Source organism: Canis lupus, chromosome 21, assembly GCF_003254725.2.
Source record: "Canis lupus dingo isolate Sandy chromosome 21, ASM325472v2, whole genome shotgun sequence".
Taxonomy (NCBI): Eukaryota; Metazoa; Chordata; class Mammalia; order Carnivora; family Canidae; genus Canis; species Canis lupus.
The window spans coordinates 26,384,775-26,406,705 of NC_064263.1; the positions used below are offsets into that span (position 1 = coordinate 26,384,775).

The following is a 21,931-nucleotide window of genomic DNA, read 5'->3' on the forward strand; positions in this document are numbered from 1 at the left end:
ATAACATACTCATAGTAAGTATATTACACAACTAGAAGCTCTTAAGTTCTTAAAACATAAGAAAAGCTAAGAAGCAAAAATCAAAAGTGTCTTAGATCACTTGAAGACTTTTTCTTTTCTCCTCTCCCAGTACTTTTGCTCTCTATCCCAATAGTCCCTGATATACATAACTGAAATAAGCCGCCCTCAAAGGAAAGCTCATGACTAACAAACCATACGTAATAACTTTAATACCATATTTACTTTTTCCAGGGCACTTTCAAACACACCTCACTGAACCACAGCCAACTGTAATCACAGAAACTTAAAGCTGGAAGGGGCCTTAGAGGTCATGTCCACAGCCACCACCCGCTGTCACCAACTGAGCGATATCAAATACCTCGAGTGGTTAGCAGGTATGGGTCTAAAGTGCTTCTTTAAAAACCTCCCCCTGCTCTAACCACCTGTCACTTACTCAGTCTCATCCTGCCACCTTAATCATCCCACTCAGGTAAACCGAATCCACTAAGTCATCCCACCACGAAGCAACAGTCTTGACTTCTCCAGTCCACTTCTACTCCCTTTCTTTGAGCCTCACCCCCAGTCTTCCCCAGGCTCCCATCCCCAAAACCAAGACCTGTAATATTCTGATCTCTCAGCGATCCCCTCGATTCCACTCCTGGCAATCAATCCCTTTCCTCCCATCCCTCTGTGCTGTCCATCTACTGTCCTGTGCAAAGTCACAAGCACCCCTTGTTCTGAATATACCTTTGGCCTCAGAATCATCTCCCTTTCCTTTGTCACCTTCTCTTTACTTCTCAGCGCCATCCCTTCATTCCTTTCAAACTCAGGGTCCCTTTCCCTCCCAGTGATTCAAGGGCCACTGGCAATTTAATACATCAGTTGTTCAACGCCTATTAAACAGGAAAAGGGGACATACATCCTCAAGGAGCTCACCTTCAAAGAACTAATACGTCCAGAAGGCGCCAGAAATAGAGAATCATTTATCCCATAAGATTCAGTTCCTCTGGGAAGCCTTCTCTAGCCCCAAATGAATTGGTCCCCTCTTTTCAGTGCCACCATTATACCGCTGATGCAATGACTTGTCTGCCTTGTGGGTCTCCCACCGCTAGGCTATGGGCTGTTCCATGGGAGGGCCCCTATATCCCTAGCACTTAGTCCAGGACTCAGCACAAAGACAGCATGTAATGTTTGTCAACTGAGTGAATGAATTCCGGTATATAATCATTCATTCATCCATTCAGTGCCCAAAACTTTACTGAGTGCACATTATGTACAAAGTCCTAGAGTGTAAGGATAGATAAAATAGTTCTTACATAAAAATAACGCTATATCACTAGTAGACTAGCACTCTCCCGCGGTCCGCGTCCCCAACCCCCACCCCAAATCCAGACTCGACTCTCCCACGGCGAAAGCCCGGCCTTCCCTTACAGAAGTCCACGCCCCTCCAACTCAAGCTCCCTCTGAGCCCTTCAGTCACACCCTAGGACCCCCAGCTAATAATCTCAAATCTTAACCCCCCCACCCTCCCTGGCTTCTCTCCCTGTCCTCCACCTCCACCCTTGAGGTTACTGCAAGTCTCCTACCCCCATGACCGCCTCTGAGTCCCCGAGCCCAGGGTACCTCTGATTTCACTCTCCTCGCACCCGCCCCCCAGTTGGCTCCTTCCCTTTCAGGGTCCCGCCTCCCCCAGGACCTTACTCTCCTCCCCTCCCTTCAATTTCAGGCTGAGCCTCTTCCCTCCTTGACTCTGAACTCTTCTTACCTCATCTAGCTCCCGTTCCCCGGCAGCACCTCCTCCAACCTCCACCTCCACCACTGCCGCCATCTTCACAACTCTCCCCCTCCCTTCGTCCCCCCGCTAGCCAGCTGCTTCCGCCGCTCAAGTGCTCCTAGCCAATCGGCGGCTCGAGCTCCAGCAGGGGGGCGGGGCATCAAGACAGGCGGAGCTCCGAGAGGGACTAAGAGACCGTCTACCTGCTACTCCGTAAAGGTCAGGGAGGGAAGGTTTCCGTGCACTTCCAAGCTTCCGTGAAGGAGGGTTCTTGGAAAATGAGAAATTGGGTTTGTATTATTCTCAGTGCAAATATTTCACCAATTCTCCCTTTTGGACAGCCAAAGAGAAGGGTCTCTAAATCGTCAACTTTCGCGACGCTCCCTCACTCTGAGCTCCAAGAAGTGAAGCGTGGAGGCCAAGGACTACATTTCCCAGAATGCATTGAATCTGACCCGGAAGTTTAAGTTCCGAGCTCTGAAAGACTTGTAGCGAGTGAAAATTTGCATAATATATGCCTAAAAATATACATTTAAAAATAGACGTAAAGCATACATAGATACACACGAAATGTATTTTTCTTGCTGTTAGCGAATGTCTTCTTGCCTCGATGGGAGTCATTTTTCAGAAACAGCGGCTTCTTGAGGCCACAGAGCAATTTCCCGGACCTGGAGAGGCGTCAGAGGCGTGATCCAGGTCAGACGGCGGAGGTCAGAGGGCCGAATTGGCGGGAGAATGGGTTCGTGGTCCACGGTCTGAGGCTGCGGTGGCTCTTCGAGGTCCGTTGTCCCGGGTGAGGGGCTTTGGGAGGCTGTTGATGCGGAGGGAAGTTGCCGAGAATGGGTGGCGGAGCAGGAATACACAAAACAGCGTGTTCCAAGGTTTTTTTTTGGGGGGGGGGGGTGCTGCGCGGCTTAGAAGAGCCTCGCGCGACCTCCACTGCCCCAAACTGCTTCTTGGCCTCTCACGCCTTAGGATCACTTCACACATCTCGATACTCTTTCCGACTACGCGTCCTGCATCCCCAGCTCCCATCTGTATTCTCTGTGCTGCGCCCCAACTTAAACTTGCTAACTCATTTCCAACCCCTTGTTAGCCTTACTTCTTACAACTTACAACCTGTGGCCCCTGCACACTTAACCCCTGAGCATCCCAGCTGGATCTATGGGGGAGAATAGTGCCAGGGATGAGCAGTGGACTCCCACTAGGGTGCCTGTCAACTTTGTTTTAGGACCAACCAGAAGTTACAGGGTAATATTTACACCATCTACAGGCATCTTATTTACTTAAAATGGGAATTGTTATTATGTGAAACAATGCAGAGAATATTGTAATCACCTTATACCCAATCACCCCAAATTGACTATTGACATCATGATCAATTTGCGTCCTCATTTTTTTTTGCGTCCTCATTTTTTAAAAAGATAAAATAATACAGATATTATATAAGGTTGAACTTCTCTGTGTCTTCAATTCTCAGACCCAGTACCCTTTCATCTTTCCGAGACACAACTATTGTCACAATTAGCTGGATATGTTTCCAGTCTATGGGGAAAAATTCTGTGTATTCACAGTGTAAGTGTATTCATTTTGTTTTTTGATGAACATAAGTGCTGTTTTCTTTTTTTTTTTATAAGTGCTGTTTTCTATATCACTCTGTAACTTACCCTTTCGCTGTATTTTTTGAAGACTGTCCATGTTTATGTAATATTTACATCTAATTCATGTCTTTTAACAGATAATATTCCATTATATAATATATATAGTAGTTCCCGTATTCCCATTTATCCATTCTTCAACTAATGGGCATTAGAATTTTATGGTTTTTTGCTATTAGAAATATTTTATATGTCTGTACACATGGTCTTAGAGGAAGAAGGAGTTGCAGTTTCTTTATTACCAGGGAGTATAAGGATTCTTTTAAATACGGATTCTTGGTCATTCAGATCTTATGTGACTTGTATTTCTATCTTCTTTCCAGTTTTCTATTGGACTTTTGTCCTTTCTTACTGATTTGTAATATTTGAAAATATACATTCTGAATACTGTCCAAGTTTTTATGAGTTGTGGATATCTTCTTCCAGTCATTTCTACTTTAATCTTGTTTTTGTTACCTTAAAGTATTTTTCATGTTTCCATCTTTGATTCATTTGAGGATAATTTTTCAAATATGTTATGAGGTAGGGATCTACTTGTATTTTTCTTCACAAGTAGACCAAGTTTTGGGGGTTTTTTGTTGTTGTTGTTTAAAGATTTTTATTTATTTATTCATGAGAGAGAGAGAGAGAGAGAGAGGGAGAGACACAGGCAGAGGGAGAAGCAGGCGCCAATGCAGGGAGCCCGATGTGGGACTCGATCCCGGGACCCCCAGATCACGCCCTGATCTGAAGGTAGACACTAAACTGCTGAGCCGGGATCCATGGGTGGTGCAGCGGTTTGGCACCTGCCTTTGGCCCAGGGGCGATCCTGGAGACCCGGGATTGAATCCCACATCGGGCTCCCGGTGCATGGAGCCTGCTTCTCCCTCTGCCTGTGTCTCTGCCTCTCTCTCTCTCTGTGTGTGTGACTATCATAAATTAAATAAATTAAATAATAATAAATAAATAAATAAATAAATAACTGCTGAGCCACCCAGGCATCCCTGGACCAAGTTTTTGAACACCATTTATTACCTCATCTTCTTTCTTAATATTTTATTTATTTATTCATGAGAGACACAGAGAGAGAGAGAGAGGCAGAGACACAGGCAGAGGGAGAAGCAGGCTCCATGCAGGGAGCCTGTCGTGGGACTCGATCCTAGGTCTCCAGGATCAGGCCCTGGGCTGAAGGCGGCAGTAAACCACTGAGCCACACGGGCTGCCCTACCTCATCTTTTTTTTGACAGCCTCATGACTCTGTTCTATCTTACAATCAACAGGTAAAGTCCCATTTATATGCATCTGTTTCTGGGATCTGTTTGTCTGTCTTTTTAGAATTTGTGGCCGTTTATTTGTTGATGAGTTTGTCAGAATCTTCTGCTGAAATTCTGATTGGAAGTATATTGACTTAATAAACTACTTTTTTCAATGGCTTTTTGTACCTACTGTGTTTCAGCATCTCCCCGAGGTGTGAGAGGTGATGAACATGACAAAAATCTGCATCCTAAAAGTGCTCTCTACATAGTGAGGTAAACAGGCCAGTGCCAAAAAATAAGAACTACAGCATGTACAAGCATGAGGAGGTTGGAAAGCACTTATCTTGGAGAACTGCAAGCAGTTTGATAGACTGTGATCTTCATGAAAAAGATTGTATATATCTTACTCCTCATTGTGTATTCTATACCAATGCACTGCCTGGTACCTACTAAAATATTAACTAAATAAAATATCCAAGATTGACAGCTTCAGGGTCCCCAAGCCTAGAGTGTAGTTTGGGGGCTGGCCAAGTCAGTCCTCTGTGTTAGTGATGAGAGATGGAGTTTTCACATCAAATCACAAATGTAGAAGAAAAAAAAATAAACAACGGGCATCCCAGGTGGCTCAGTGGTTTAGTGCCGCCTTCAGCCCAGGGCCTGATCCTGGAGACCTAGGATCAAGTCCCACGTTGGGCTCCCTGCATGGAGCCTGCTTCTCCCTCTGCCTGTGTCTCTGCCTCTCTCTCCTCTCTGTGTTTCTCATGAATAAATAAATGAAATCTTAGAAAAAAAATCACAAACGTATGCTGGGAGTTTCTCCAAAATAGAGACCATATCTTATTTATTATTTTTATATATCCAATACATCTTTTTTGTGCCGAGAGTAAGAAAAAATGTTGAAGTTCAATGAGTGCCTATAGTGGGAATAATCAACTCTAATTAATCTGAAGGCCTAGAAACTCATTCTGCATTCTTCCCACTTTGAAGCCATGGCACCGTATTGAATGTGACCTATGAAGAGTGCTTGACTTTTGGATGACCTTCACTGTTTCCACTGGCATAGCAATGTACCCCACTATGAGCACTCCATGACTGCTGGCCCTTTGGAGCTCAATTTTTATGGTCATTCATTCAGAAGACATTTGCTAATCTGGAACTATATGTTTCTCCCTCTTATATTGAAGATACAGAAATGAATTAGACATGAAGCTTGTCCTCTAAGAGCTTACAGTTGGTCAAGGGACATAAGACATATATTCAGATAGGGCACCTGGGTGGCTCAGTCAATTAAACTTCTGCCTTTGGCTCAGATCATAATCTCAGGGTCCTGAGATTGGGCCCTACATTGGGCTCCCTGCTCAGCAGAGAGCCTACTTCTCCCTCTCCCTCTGCCACTCCCCCTACTTGTGGTCTCTTGTTCTCTCTCTCTTTCTCTCTCTCTCTCTCTCATAAATAAATAAATCTTTAAAAAAAAAAAATGGGATGCCTGGGTGGCTCAGCAGTTAAATGCCTGCCTTTGGCCCAGGAAGTGATCTGGAGTCCAAGGATCGAGTCCCACATCAGGCTTCCTACATGGAACCTGCTTCTCTCTCTGCCTATTTCTCTGCCTCTCTCTGTGTGTCTCTCATGAATAAGTAAAATCTTTAAAAAAAGACATATACCTAGATAATTGTAACACAGAATCAAGAGGATGGAAATATCAATTGAGCTGGTTGAGATGGAGATGATATTTGAGCATCAGAGATGCATTTGATTTGACGAGTGCAAAAGAGAAAGAACATTTCAAGCAAAGACAATGGAATGAAGAAAGTCTTGGAGATGAGGGGAAGAAATTGGAGATTGAGGGAGTAGGGAAGGAGGCAAGAAGACCAAACATTATGGCCAGAAATGTATTAGGAATCATGGACTCATTCTTAGGGGCCAGATGGGTAGCAAACAAGGGTAAAAAGGCAGGGTATAAATATTTGGGGAGAGATCACACTTAAAGGCATTCAGGCAACTTTAAAACACCTCTACCCAAGGAATTGTTGAAGCCAGGTGATGGATGAGTAAAAGTCCATTATACTAATATGTATGTTTTTGCATATATTTAAAATGTTCCATAAAGAAGTTTGGCAAAAGACAAAGTGCAGATGTCCATAATGAGCTTTCAATATTAAATAAAACAATGAGAGGTAAAATACATCCTCTGATGAAAGGAGTAGGAGCAGATGAAGCAGAAAATGTAGAGCTCTACATTATAGATACCTTGAGGGGCAAAGCTGCATTAATATTTATTAAGTACCTACCATGTAAAAAGGGATTTGCATACATCAACAAGCCCTTGAAGATTCCTAATAGGGGAGTAACAATGAAAAACAAAGTTAAGATTAATTTTGTTTTATTTTTTACTTTTTAAAAGAAGGTTGATTTTAAAGGGAAGAAAAAATTAAGATGTAATTGAACATTTGTCACATCTTTGCTATGTACTAGGTTCTAGTGGCATAATGTAGGTGAATGATTAAAGGCACAACTCATGCCTTTGGGAGTTCACCTACATATTAACCCACTATACTCATAGTAACATATTTTGTACTTGCCACTCTGTTGCCCTGTGAATGCATTCCAGTTGTTTCATGTTTGTTGGAATCTCCCCTCCGAGCCAGATCTGTTCCCTGCCCATTGCCCATCATGGGCACCAAAAACAGTCTTACTCACTGCTGCAGAAATTACCAGAGAACCAGCCATGGCTAGTTTGTTTTTCTTATGTTTTTTTCTTCAGGAGTAACGTGAGGATTCTTTCTCTTCTGGAAGCAGACAGGACCAAAACATAGGCAGTGCCAAAGTGGTGACAGAAGAAATCTTAGGAGAAAGTATTTTTGCCTTGTACTTGGGAGAACTGCTGGACCTACCATGGCTCCTGTAAAGATTAGCCACGTGGTATCATTTTCCTCTCAGGTAATGTTAATTAGCAGGCATAGTTTTTTCTTGGTGACTGAAAGGAGTGACAAGAAAAGGAGACTTGGCTGCACTTTCAGGAAACTCCCAGTTTAATCGAAGAGACATTGCCCCTTCTTTGGAGATCCAAAGTCAAAGGAAGACACATAGGTCTTGTGCTCACATTGTTCCCAGAGCAATGCAGGATGGGTAAAAGAAGCATTCCCAGGAATTAAAAGGTAAAGAAGGAAACAACCTCAGGATTCCACCCTTAGTTGGAAGGAAATTGCTAAAACTGTAGGTCTACGGTCTGTACCAGGGTAGTTACTCTCTCATTGAGAGCAGGCCAGAACACTCAAAGTCATCTCTGACCTGTGAGGATATCATCCCCACCATCAAAGGTGATCTCAGCCTCCTACCTAGAAGTTCACTTTCTGGAAATCCCGATTATCCCAATTAGATCTAGATGCTGGGCCCTGGGCCCAGGATTGATCCAATGTGGTGATTCTTAGGGACTTCCCACCCTTTCCCACCCTTTCCTCTGTTGTCATTTCTATCCGTTTACACTTTCTTCCCACTCCTCACCTTCTATTACCTTCTGTTTCTCAGAGGGTACCTTGGCATTTTGGGTGACATAAGTCTGCATTTATAGCAGGATCATTATGACAATCAAAAACATCCCCACTTATTTTGGAAAGACCTTTAAGAGAGTCTTTAAGAACTACTATATCAACTCCTAAGTGAAATAAAATAAATATTACCCATGTTCTTCTTACCAACATAATCAGCCGGAATGGTTTTCTTTATACACTGAGCCTTATAAAATGCTAGCGATCATTCCTTACCACCTAATACTGAGGTTTTCAAACTATACTCTGTGGGCACCCAGTTCTGGAAATGCAGACAGTCTTTAGGCCCCCCAACCTGTGTTTTAACCAGAGCTTTGTTTTTATTTGTGGAAAATACACACACACACACACACACACACACACACACACACATTTTAGGGTATTTTTTCAGTTAAGAGGATGGATTTTATTGCTAAAACAAAATTGAAAACCATGAATATAATCTCCCTCCCCTTTACTTATGGATGAAGAAACTTAGATGCAGAGAGAGAAAGTAGTTTGCTCAGGGCCTTTCCACAAAAAAATACTAATTTTGAATTCAAACCAAGAATTACTTTATTTCCAACCATCAGTTGTAAACTTAGAATAAAAATCCTTGCCTTTCTTTTCTCATAGGGTTAAAGATAAATAGATGTCTGTGAAAGCGCTTTATAAATGAAAAGAAAGAAATAGTGCAGTGTGGTGGTTAAGAGCTCTGGATTCAGAAACAGGTGTTCTAACTTTGGTTATTTGGCTTTGTGGCCTTGGGTAAGTTTCTGAACCTAAGCTCAGCTTATCGATCTGTTAATTAAGAAACTGTTAAGTAAACTAAATAGTAAACTAAAGTGTTACAAGGAGGGATGCCTGGGTCGCTCAGTGGTTGAGCGTCTGCCTTTGGCTCAGGATGTGATCCCGGAGACCTGGGATCGAGTTCCACATCAGGCTCCCTGCATGGAGCCTGCTTCTCCCTCTGCCTCTGTGTGTGTGTGTGGATAAATAAATAAAATCTTTAAAAAAAAAAAAAGTGTTAGGAGGATGAAATGAGGTAGTTTTGTAAATAAAGGAGGGGTAAACGGTCTGTAAATCCCTTGTCATGTGATAACTGTATTTTTATGGACCATGTAGTGTTCCTTCTACCATGTTAAAATGCCTGGAAAGGTTTGAGAATGTAGGGGTCCCTCCTTTGCGGGCATCCTTCTTGGCTTTGGTTCAGTGAGTTTTCTGATTTGCTCCGTCTCTCTCTGACATAGGATCCCAAGTATCCTGTGGAGAACTTGCTGAACCCAGACAGTCCAAGGGGACCTTGGCTCAGCTGCCCTCAGGACAAGAGTGGGCAACTGAAAGTAGAACTCCAGCTGGAGAGGGTAGTGCCCATTGGCTACATTGATGTGGGTGAGTGAGTTCTCCGAGCTCTGGAAACCTCTGTGTGAGACACAGGAGTAACATTCCCCTCCAAATGTGCCACCAAAATGTCTCTATTCAGTCGAACTGAGCACCTTCCATGGTGTGAACGTGAGATATGGCCCTTGCCCTGGGGACAGGTGTATGGTGTTGGCAAACTCTGAGGATTCTGTTCACATAGAATGCAACAGGGATAGCATTCCCTGAATTATGCAATATACCTGCCCTGCTTTGATCTGAGCAGACTGGGTAAAGCCTGAGGACACTGACATAATTATAAATGCCAAGATGTAGAACCTGTATACACCTCTAAATATCATTGTCAAGAGCAGGCTGGGGCTGAGCTCTGCATACTAATCTAAGAAGGCTCCATAGGAGTTTATGGGCTGAGAAGGTTGGCCTTAGAATTCTCTGGAGTAGAGAATTGACATATACCATTGGTCTCAGCTCTGTCAGGACGGAGAGGTGTCAGGCTCCTTAGCAGGGGTTAATAGAGAAATATTAGCATTGCCTGCCAGAGCCAGAGGGTGAGGAAACAGAAAGTCTACTGAGTCAGGGAAGGTTTCCAGCTGGTAGGACCACTGTGAACCTTCATATTGTTATTTTGTGGACTGAGATCTCGTCCACTTCAAGTGCTGGCTCACTATGTTCCTTGATCTTTCTAGGCTTCCAAATAGCCCCAGAGTAGAAGAATGTCCTTTTCCTACCCAATTCTTTGTGCGCAGTAGGGGGAGCATCTGTCTTCCCGTCACCTTTAAATTCTTCTCTCAACCTTTTGTCCCCAGGTAACTGTGGCTGTGCTTTCCTGCAAATTGATGTGGGCCGTTCTTCCTGGTCCCTGGACAGACCTTTTGTTACCCTGCTCCCTGCAACCATGCTCATGTCCTTAGCTGATTCAAAGCAGGGGAAAAACCGCTCAAGTGTCCGCATGTTTAAGGATGGTAAGGAAGGGCACCTCCGTGGCTCAGTTAAGCGTCTGCCTTTGGCTCAGGTCATGATCCCAGGGTCCTGGGATTGAGCCCCATGTCAGGCTCCGCTTTCAGCGAGGAATCTGCTTCTTCATCTCCCTCTGCCCCTCCCCCTGCTTGTACTCATCTTGCACAGTCTCTCTCTCTCTCTCATAAATTAATAAAATCTTGAAAAATTAAAAAAAAATTTAATTAGGCGACTTCCCTGACTCAGGCCACCTCTCCGGGTCAGGGAACCTCGCCCAGGAGCGTTCCCTATTAAAGCACTCTCGAACCTAAAAAAAAAAAAAAAAAATTTATTAAAAAATAAAAATGGTAAGGAAGGCGAAAAGCAGAAATGAGAGAGTCTGAGCAAGAAAGATTATAAAAAAGAGATGCTGTGCTGTGAAGCTAGATGACCTGCTATAGAGGGCCATGGAGCTGAGCTGGTTGGTGGGCTTGGAGGAGGGGCCTGTGCAGGTGCTCAGTTATATCTGGGGTAGGTAGGGAGCGAACAGCTGTGTGGTGTGTTTGTGTATGAGTTCTCTGTGATGAGAATAGATGATAGCCGGGAATATTGATAAGCTATGATTTGTATTTACACATAACATGATTGGGTGGAGGTGGCTATAGAACTCTTATTTGTGAGTGGTGTTTTTATTTGTACAAATGTACATTAGTGTGAGTACAGTAGTCCCCCTGCAGTCAACCACAGCCCAGAAGCAGATGATGCTCCCTCTGACATAATGTCAAAAGGTCAAGTAGTAGTGCCTGCATCAGTCACCTCACTTCATTTCATCACGTAGGCATTTTATCATCTCATAGCATCACAAGAAAAAGGGTGAGTAGATTACGATGTTTTGAGAGAGGGAGACCACATTCATATAACTTTAATTATAATATATTACTATAATTGCTCTATTTTATTATTAGTTATTGTTGTTAATCTCTCCCTGTGCCTTATTTATAAGTTCAGCTTTATCATAGGTATGCACATATAGGAAAAAGCAGTTTGTATCTGTAGTTTCAAGCATCCACTAGGAGTCTTGGAACATGTGCCCTACAGATAAGGATGGACAACTATACACGTGTTAGTAGAGAATGTTTCTGTAAGTGATAGAAAACTATAGGATGGCTATATTGAGGTACTATACGGTAATTCCTGAGTGCCAATCTATGCAAATCTCTGTGTTCACTACACTCTGCAGAAGAAATATAAGATCTGATTCCTGGCCTCTGGGGATTTACAGTCTAGCAAGGATTTATCTATGTTGAAATTCAGGTGTTTGTAATGTCTCAAAGGAAGAGTGATATGGGAGGAGCACAGGAGGTGCAGGAGCTGAGGTACTACCAGATAGGATAGTGCTGGGAGCTAAAGGTGGAAAGGGTTTGCAGTATTGGTATGTCATAGTGTGAAGGCCATGGAGTGCTGAGGGAGGCAGAGGTCTCGTGGTCCAGGAAGAGTAGATACAGCTCCCTACCAGGCAGGTGGTCACCTCAGACCCCAGAGCTACAGGTACATCCTGTAAAATAAGATATTGAGAAGGTCCCCAGAAAGTTGTAGCATGAAGATGTGCTCATGCCGGGCATGGTGTGGGACGCTGAGGAGGGATGGTGGGAAGGCAAGGCCCTGAGTCTGAGTGCACCTTGATGGGTCTGCATGGTGCTGCATGCCAAGCACCAAGGCATGAAGGGCCAGTTACTGATGACCTCCATTCTTCCTTTTGTTGGAGTTTACCCTATGCAGTCCGTCTCTTCTTCCCTCTCCTCAATACTGACCTTCTCATCCTTTCTCCCTTCCATTCACACATTTCCTTTCCCTCTCATTTTCTTTCTTTTTCCTTTGAGGTGATTTCCTGGCTCCAGCCTCAGGTGAGTCATGGGATCGACTTCGCCTGACCTGCTCCCAACCATTCACACGTCAGCAGTCTTTTGGCCTGGCCTTCCTCCGGGTGTGTTCCTCCCTGGACTCCTTAGATGACCCTGTGAGGGCTCCCTCAGCCCCCGAGAGCTCTAGGCTGAGCCAGGTATGTACGATACTAGAACAAGGACTTCGTATTTTCCTACCTTTTTTTTCAATTTCTGGGTAGAAAGCTGGTGCTTGATTGAGGGATAAACACGTGTGCACGTACACATACACACTCAAATAAAAACATAAATGGGCTTGCTACCCTTTCTTACAGGTGCCAGTTAACACCTCTCCTCCCCATTGATCCGTGGGAGACTCAAGGGAGTGAGCCTTCAGTACTGTGAAGCTATTAGACCACTCATTCTTTATCAAGAGTGAAGTTTCTTTCTGGATTCAAACTTAATCTCATCCTTTAGGCTTAGGTTCCTGTGGGCTATAGCTTTCATCAGACTTTTCCTTCCGGCACCTGCAAGTCCTGGGGCTCACTTACTGTCTGTCCATCATCATTCTCACCTGACCCACCTGCCAGGAGAACAAGTTATAATCTTAGATACGTGTTCTGCAATTTCATCTGTTTTCCTGCCTTCTCTCCCCTCACAGCACACAAATACTGCTAAGAGACAATGGATAGGTATCTGGTCAGTTTCTCTCCCCTTGTCTCAGCCAGTCTTCTAGTTATTTTTTTCCTCCTAAGCCTATTCTGACTCCCCCTGCTTTCTTGCCACTGGTGTCTTCATTAATCTTTCTGATACCCTCCATCATAATTCACTCACAAACAAGTACAAAGACAGAATCACATACAGCTAGAGTCATAGAATTCTAGAGGTGAAAAAATACTTAGAGATCATCAGGCCTCATTCTGCACCTCATTCTCCATCTCAGCTAGGAGAACCTCCATATTCAGATTCACATAGTGACTCAGAGCAGAGGAGGGACTAGAGATCAATTCTCCTGCCATTGTACCACAGGCCTTCCTATGCACACAGTATAGCTCTAGAAGCTCCAAACATCTGACATCACCAAAAGAAGCTCAGCCCCAGGAGTCAATGTCACAGGTGTCATTGCTGTTAAAGTTACTGAGAAAAACAAGAGACTGGGCGTGGAGAAGAGAAGAGGAGATGCTTTTGTAGTATAGCCTTGGGAGAGACCCAGGGAACTGAGACAAAGTAGAGCCTAGCCTGAGATTTACTCCTCCTTCTTTGGAAGGGCTAAAAAATGCAGCAGGACCAGTGGAAACAGTTCCAGTTCCAGCCAGATTCTGGTACTGCAGTGCCCAGGGGCTGATACGAATGGAGCTACAGCCCCGTGGCCCCGGCTCCAATTAAACGGAAGCTCTGCGAAATTAGGGACCTGTTTGCCTTACTCCATACTGGTTCTTGGCAGCTAGAACAGAGCATGCAAGTGGGTTTTTACAATAACTGATCATCCAGGGGCAAATTGCAGATAGGAACACCATAAAATTTACCAACCAAACTGAGAGACATTTAAAGTGCAAAAAAGAGTGCCATTAATTATATCAAGACAACAGTATCATCCCAGGCGAATCAGGACATGTGGTCTCCCTAATTATAGGCTAAATAAGAGTTTCTTAGAACCTTTTCCATTTTGGCCATCTAAATTACCCTGCACTGGGGATCCCTGGGTGGCTCAGCGGTTTGGTGCCTGCCTTCGGCCCAGGGTGTGATCCTGGGGTCCTGGGATCGAGTTCCGCATCGGACTCCCTGCGTGGAGCCTGCTTCTCCTTCTGCCTGTGTCTCTCCCTGTTTCTCTCATGAATAAATAAATTTTTAAAAATTTTTAAAAAATTACCCTGTACCTTTAAGACCCAGGTGGGATAGCAGAGGGACTCAGCAGCCCCAGAGCCATAATGTCAAAGGTGTTGAACATTAGTAGCAGAGTGAAACATACTGCACACACCTCAGTGAAACCACGGGGAAAGAGATCCCGAAACATTTCTACTCCTAAGGGTTGGTGCATGGAAATAGGTTGATGGCACTTGGTTTTATAATTTAAGATATCTAAAATTCCATAGGTTTTTTTTCCCTAATGTGTCATTCTAGTGGTATATTATAGTGAAAGCAAAACATAAGGGCTTTTTAGCCCTATGAAATAAGATCTTTTGTGGCACTGGTTTTTCCAGTTAGGAAACAGAAGCACAGAGAAATTTAGTGAGATGCCCCAGGTCATGTGACCAAATAAGCCAAGCGACCTGACTACACTTAATTTGTGCATAGGAGCCCAATTCCTAATCTCATTTAGAGTTAAATAAACCCATCCAGTTATCTTTTCTAGTAACATTCACTGTAAAATTTATGAGACAAGGCAAAGAAAAAATAAAATCCCTGGAAAATTAAAATATTTCAAAATTAGTGATAGGTCCAAGATGAAACTATGATGGCACTTATAAAGTATTAAACCATGAATGCGATTACTTAAATAAATATAACAAGCTGTGAATGTGAACAAAAATACTACTTCTCATATTTGCAGAATGAAGCCAAGGTCATGCTTCACAAGAAAGATGTTTATCTCTAATAGAATCTGTGATAAGGGCGCCTGAGTGGCTTAGTTGGTAGAGTATTGGACTCTTGATTTCAGCTCAGGTCTTGATTTCAGCTCAGGTCTTGATCTCAAGGTCATGAGTTCAAGCCCCATGTTGGGCACAGAGCCTACATGCATACATATTAAAAAGAAGAGTGTGATAGAAGAATCAGAGCTGCAAATTAAGGACAAAATTTTTTACTTCTTTTAAATTCAAGGGAAAAAGGAAATTTGGAAAAATAAAAAAGGAAATAGGTACAAATGAATTGACATGGATAAATTGAATTTTGAAAAATAGAAACTGTAGCACATGCCACATAAAATCTATATGGAAATGATCTATTGCATGATTATCATATGCAGACATTTCTAGAGTTAGAAGTAAAGAGGTTTATAAAATACCTATGATAGTTACATATAGTGGCTACTGCTAGTGGCTAGGCTAATACTTGTGGTATCTATATATACATATGTACATACACATCTCTTTCTATCAATAGGTAGAAATGATGGCTAAAATTGATAGGTTTTTAGTTGCAGGTGAACAAAATTGTACACAAAAGAAATCATACTGGAAATTAAACAATATTATTAAATAATATTTAGAAGAGAAAAATTATAAGAATGTTCTCTTTTGAACTATTTTTAAATACAGAGAAACATGGGTATATTTCTTTCTCTCCTAGGTGTATAAAGAGAGAGAAGTGATTTGAGTTTTGTACCTACACGAATCAATTTTATGTACATACAGATTGAAACTACATATGTATATATGTAGTTTATATGTAGCATATATATATATATATATATATATATATATATATATATATATATGCTTTCCAAAGTTTGCACATGATTGTCAGTCCTCTGGCCCTGTTTTTCCCAAAAGCATATATTCTTTGATCTTTCTGAATAATGACAAAACCCTTAGCATTGGGAAACTAAGTATACAAAACTACTGGATCTCATACCCTAGAGCCGGAAGAGAGTGTGCGCACAAGCAAAAGTACCACATAAAGTTATAATAAATATACTTACTCATTAAGGTGAAGTCCTCAGGTTTGGGACTACCCTGATACTTGGTGGCAGTGCCCCCTGGTGGTGAATGTGTGTTCTCCATTTTCTTCTCAGGGTTCTGATGCTCAGGAGTCTGGTCCCAGTCCCTGGCTTGCTAATCCTTCCATTCGGAGGACATTCTTCCCAGATCCTCAGACGTATGTAGCTACCAGAATCGAGTTTGCTTGTCCACTTTTCATTTTTTTCTCCTAAAAAAAGGAAAGCCTACCAAATCATTCACAGGCACTAACTGCCTGGTTTCCCCCCACTTAATCACATCCTCTAGACCTAACTCTGTATATCAAAGTGGCTTTCTTGGTTAGATGCTACCGACTTGGGTGAGCAGAATGAGAGTCTCTGTTCTGAATGAAACCAAGTCTCTGTTTTCTCTGCAGGAGCACCAAGGACAATTCAGAGCTTAGGGATATCCTAAAGCACCTGCAGCCAGGGTCTTTGGGACGTTCAGCCCGCATGGTGCTTTCAGCTGCCCGCAGGGTACCCCCTGCGAGTGTGGCAAACACAAAAACCAGCCACGTGGAACCAGGTCCCAGTCACCCAGCCAGCTGCAGGTGAGTCCCCACAACCTGCCTTTGGCTCCTCACTCTCCCTAGCCCCATCCTTCCTCCCTGAATCCACTGCTACTATCCAAGGATGCCTTACCAATGAGACTTCATGTGGGAAAAATACAGTTGTCAGTATCTTGTTACCAGAAGAGAAATCAGATACTGTATAGTAATAATTGAAATAACACTGGCCTGGAAGTCAGGAATCCATATCCCTTTGGGCCCCAACTCCCACATCTTCAAAGTGAAGGAATTAAAGCATATGAATAGAGGCCTCTTGCACCATTAATGTCTTGTGATCCCTTCAGAAGGACAGTTAAGTCAGAGTAGTGGTGTATGGAGCATATTGAGTAAAGTAAGGGAATAGCATGATTTTATCACAGAGGAAGAGAGGATTAAAAATGTCGTAGCTCCTACTTTGCACCAGACAATGCAAGGGCACTTTTACTAACTTAAGTATTTAATGTTCATAACAAACCTATGAGGTAGATACTGTTACTGTTATATTCATTTTACAAAAGAACCTAAGGTTCAGAAAGGTTCTGAATCATATAGTTAATAAGTGGCAAAACCAGAATTTGAACCCCAGAGTTCTTGGTTTTTACTGTTCTAGACAGCAAGAGAGAAAATAAGTAGAGTTTCATTGAAAACCTTTAGTTTCACTCATTGCTTCATTGGGAATTTTTTTTTTTAAGATTTTATTTATTCATGAGACACAGAAAGAGGCAGAGACCTAGGCAGAGGGAGAAGCAGGCTCCCTGCAGGGAGCCTGATGTGGGTTCGATCCCAGGATTCCACATCCTGAGCCAAAGGCAGACACTCAACCACTGAGCCACCCAGGTGGCTCAATTTTTTTTTTTTTTTTTTTAATCTGACAAAGAGAAAGAACAGACAAGCAGGAGGAGTTGCAGGCAGAGGGAGAGAGAAAAGCAGGCTCTCTGCTGAGCAGGGAGCCCGATGCGGGACTCAGTCCCAGGACTCTGGGGTCATGACCTGAGCTGAAGGCAGATGTTTAACCAACTGAGCCACCCAAGCACCTTCATTGAAAACATTTTTAAAAAGGAAACAGAAAAAAAATAATAAAATAAAAAAAATAAAAAGGAAACAGTTTGGGCACCTGGGTGGCTCAGTGATCTGAGCCCTAGCTCACTCTCTTGGTTGTTGGTAGGATTCAATTCCTCCTGGGCTGTCAGACTTCCCTCACTTCCTTCACCATGAGAGCCTAGAGCATCTCATAGTGTAGAAGCTTGCTTCATCACAGTAAGCAAGCTACAGAGCAAGGGGGCAGGCAGCAAGAAAGAGGTCAGTGGGGTGCCTGGCTGGCCAAGTCGGAAGACCATGAGACTCTTAATCTCGAGGTTCTAAGGTCGAGCCCCATGATGGATATAGAGATTACTAAAATATAAATAAACTTTTATGAAAAGAAAAAAGTCAGTCTTTTATAACCTAATCACAGGACTGGCATCCTATCACTTCTTGCCATAATCTGTTTATTCGAAGCAAATTACTAGGTTTTGGCTAAATTAAGCAGGAAGCATGAGTACCAGGAGACAGGAATCAATAGGACTCATTTCAGAAGCGGTGTGCCATAAGGAAGGATATAGTTTATTATTTTAAGAGACAGAAAATAGGAAGGAACTAATCTTTTGGGGATACCAGATCAGCTGGGCACTGGAGCTATGAAACTACCTTGGAAAATACTAAATACTATATAAAATGTTTCTTAAGTTCCAAATAGCTGGACAAATGGTTGTTGCTGGGTTTTGTTGCCACTCATTGGATAGATATTTATTGAGTATCTCTATGTGCAAGGCTCTGTGCTGGGTGTCAGGAATACCACAGTAAATAAAATAGTAGTGCTGCTACCCAAATGGAGAGACATCTCCATGTCATACAAGTAAGTCTGAAACGTCAGACTGTGATAAGTACCTCAGAAGCAAAGCATAATAGGATGATCAGATTTAGATTAGAGAATCCAGGGAAAGTGCCTCACATGAATTAGCATCTCATCAAAGACTTGAAGAGTGAGAAAGAATTAGCCAGGCAAAAAAGATAGAAAGAATATTCTTAAAAGAAGGAACATCAGGGTGCCTGGGTGGCTCAGTCGGTTAAGCATATGCCTTTGGCTCAGATCATGATCTCGGGGTCCTGGGATTGAGCCCCACTTCAGGCTCCTTGCTCAGTGGGGAGTCTGCTTGTTACTCTCCCTCTGCCCCTCCCCGCACTCTACTCTCTTTCTCCCAAATAAATAAATCAAATCTTTAAAAAAGAAGAAGAAATATCATATGTGAAGGCCTTTTTGTTCGTGTACTAGATTTAATGAGTATTTCTAACACAGAGCTCAGACCAGAGGAGCAAAACTCCGTGAATGATGTGGGCAGGACAAAGAGACGGAAGGTACAAGCCCACAGGTGAGTAGGTCAACCTGAAAGACCCACATCACCTCCCCAAATCTTATTGCCCTTCTACACCTGTCCTTCTTTTCCTACTTGTGTCTTAGTGGGGTCAGAGAGTACCATTGGTACTCCTACTTGTTTCTTTTTTTTTTTTTTTCTCCTACTTGTTTCTTGATCTCCGTGTCCAGACCTAGAAGGTAAGTAGAGAAAAGATGTCCTTGTCTACATGTTGCTAGTTAGGCAAGGAGGTAGCTCTATAGTGAATTAGAATCTGAAGATGAACATACACTGTGTCTCATGGACTTTGTTAAAATGAAATCTTTTTCTGTTTCAAAGAATACTGTCAAGAAAATAAAAATAAAAAGAACACACAGAATATGTGAGAAAATATTTGCATATCATATTCATAAGGGACTTTTTTTCTAGAATACATAGAGAACGCTTACAACTTAACAATAAAAAGATAACCTAATTTTTTAGTGGACAAAAGATCTGAATAGACTTTTCTCCAGAGAAGATATACAAATGGCCAACAAGCACATGAAAAGATGCTTAATATCATTAGCCATCAGAGAAAAGCAAATCAAAACCACAGTGATCAACCCACTAGGTTAACAGTAATCAAAAAGACAGTAGCAGAGGCTCCTGGCTTGCTCAGTCAGTAAAGCATGCAACCCTTGATCGCAGGGTCCTGAGTTGGAGTCCCACATAGGGTATAGAACTTACTTTAAAAGTAAATTTTTTAAAAGACAATAACAAATGTTGGCAAAGATGTGGAGAAATTGGAACTGTCATACACTGCTAGTGAAAATGTAAAATGGTGCACCCACTCTGATAAAATCTGGCAGTTCTTCAAAAGGCTAAATATAGAATTATCATATGACCCAACAATTCCACTTCTAGGAATAGACCCCAAAGAATGGACAACAGGGGCGACTGGGTGTCTCAGTCAGTTAAAGAGTCTGCCTTTGGCTCAGCTCATGATCTCAGGGGATCAAGCCCTGCATCTGGCTCCCTGCTCAGGTGAGCAGGGAGCCTGCTTCTCCCTCTCTCTCTGCCCTCCCCCCCACACACTAGTGCTTCTCTCTCTCTCTCTCAAATAAATAAAATCTTTAAAAAAAAAATAATAATTGAGGGGATTCCTGGGTGGCTCAGCGGTTTGGCGCCCACCTTTGGCCCGGGGCGCAATCCTGGAGTCCCGGGATTGAGTCCCATGTCGGGCTCCCTGCATGGAGCCTGCTTCCCCCTCTACCTGTGTCTCTGCCTCTCTCTCTGTGTCTCTCATGAATAAATAAAATCTTAAAAAAAAAATTGATAACAGGTGTTCACACTAAAACATATAGACAAAGGCTCATAGCAACATTATTTATGATCGTCAAAAAGTAGAAACAGCCCAAATGTCCATCAACTGATGATCAGATAAACAGGATGTGGTATATTGATACCATAGAATATTGTTCAACCATGAAAGAAGAATAAAGTACTGATGCAAGCTACAATATGGATGAATCTTGAAACATGCTAAGTGACAGAAGTCAGTCAAAAAAGACCACACAGTATATAATTGCATGTATATGAAATGTCCAAAATAGACAAATCCACAGAGACAGAAGGTAAATTAGTGGTTGCTAGGGCCTGGCAGGGGGGCAGGGGGTGTTTAGTGACTACTAGTGGGTTTAGGGTTTCCTTTTGGGGTGATAAAAATGTTCTAGAATAGGTAGTCGTGGTGGTTATATAGCCTTGTGAATATCCCAAAGCTGTATATTAAAGTATACTTTAATAGGATGAATTTTATTGGATGTGCATTATATCTCAATAAAAGAATAATTTTTAAAACCTGAAAGCAATAAGAGAACTTCTGGACTCAGATGTTCAAGGCTACATGACTTCCCTCAATTTGGGTCCATTAAGCTTCTGCTTCTACATCTAGGAGTCCACACTCTTGTGTCCTAACCTGAGGCTCCTTCAGCCCCTGTGGCCTCTTACTAATAGCTGGTCTTTCTTCTTTCTCACAGGCCTTTATCCAGCTCGAACTCGAGGCCCAACCAGAGGAGGACAGCAAAGGCAGGTCAGAGAGAACACCACCGACCCCAGGCTCAAAGCAGTGAGGTCCAGGACAGTGCACAGTGCCCCGTTTGTGCAGGTGAGCTGCTGGGGCCCAGGGGGTTATTGTGGGACTACGAGGCCTCCCTTGAGGGAAGACTAGAAGACCTGGGAATGTTGCCAGGGAACATTCGAGCTTGGACTCCTGGTCTTCTCCACGGTTACATACAAGTCCGCATTGAACACATGCTCACATTGTGTTGGCCAAGCTAAAGAAAGGACTCAGGCCCTATCCCCAGAGGAAACATGAAACAAAACAATATGAAATACTATCAGAGAGAGCCTAGCATTTCCTTCCCAACTGTTTCCTCCGGGTCCCAATTCTCTAAGTCCCCGTTCAAATGGTGCTTATCTGCCAAATCTTGTCTGATCTTTTCAGATCATCTTTCCCAGCTGAGCCCCTGCAGCATTCTCAGATTACCTTGCACTTAGCACATCTCACCTCTGCTTTGTTTCACAGCCGCCTGTGGCCGTAGCTTCTCTTTACCCCTGAACTCTGCAGTGCAGAAGGACTTGCCTAGGTCTCTGCCCCCCAGCTCCGGGCACAGTGTAGGGCCTACAGTAAACCCTTGATGAATGTTTGCTGTCAGGTGTAGAATATCCAGCCAGAATAAATTTCCCGCTAAAAACAATCACATGGGGGTGGCATCCTGCCTGGAAGTGGGCCCAACTTCGCTAACCTCTTTCTCTTCCCCCTTAGGCTCCTTCAGCACCGAGGTTCTTCCCTGGCATGCTGCCACTTGTGGAGAGACCTCCCTGCCTCTCCCAGCCTCGCCCTCCTCATCACCATCTTCATCGCAGTCCGTGCTATGGGTGTCCTCCCC

At 43.1% G+C, this 21,931-nt stretch overlaps 2 protein-coding genes across 7 annotated transcripts in view; one reads left to right on the forward strand and one right to left on the reverse strand.

The window, feature by feature from the left end:
* Window positions 1-1,882, reverse strand: part of RNF121 (ring finger protein 121) — an 82,612-nt gene extending 80,730 nt beyond the window's left edge. The window contains exon 1 of the mRNA XM_025459176.3: window positions 1,766-1,882. Coding sequence (XP_025314961.1) covers window positions 1,766-1,828 — 63 coding nt within the window. The 5' untranslated portion in view covers window positions 1,829-1,882. The remainder of the gene's footprint in view (window positions 1-1,765) is intronic.
* A 143-nt stretch (window positions 1,883-2,025) lies between these two features.
* Window positions 2,026-21,931, forward strand: part of XNDC1N (XRCC1 N-terminal domain containing 1, N-terminal like) — a 39,088-nt gene continuing 19,182 nt past the window's right edge. Inside the window, exons 1-10 of one of the 6 annotated variants that reach the window (XM_049098930.1) lie at window positions 2,026-2,553; window positions 7,429-7,604; window positions 9,442-9,583; window positions 10,378-10,533; window positions 12,388-12,566; window positions 16,121-16,203; window positions 16,441-16,614; window positions 18,933-19,019; window positions 21,020-21,147; window positions 21,808-21,920. In XM_049098930.1, coding sequence (XP_048954887.1) covers window positions 7,560-7,604; window positions 9,442-9,583; window positions 10,378-10,533; window positions 12,388-12,566; window positions 16,121-16,203; window positions 16,441-16,614; window positions 18,933-19,019; window positions 21,020-21,147; window positions 21,808-21,920 — 1,107 coding nt within the window. In that variant the 5' untranslated portion in view covers window positions 2,026-2,553; window positions 7,429-7,559. Of the gene's footprint in view, window positions 2,568-3,254; window positions 3,350-4,472; window positions 4,692-7,428; window positions 7,605-9,441; window positions 9,584-10,377; window positions 10,534-12,387; window positions 12,567-16,120; window positions 16,204-16,440; window positions 16,644-18,932; window positions 19,020-21,019; window positions 21,148-21,807; window positions 21,921-21,931 lie in introns of those variants that run through there. The other 5 variants (XM_035703989.2, XM_035703988.2, XM_035703990.2 and 2 more) reach the window with 5 other exon arrangements.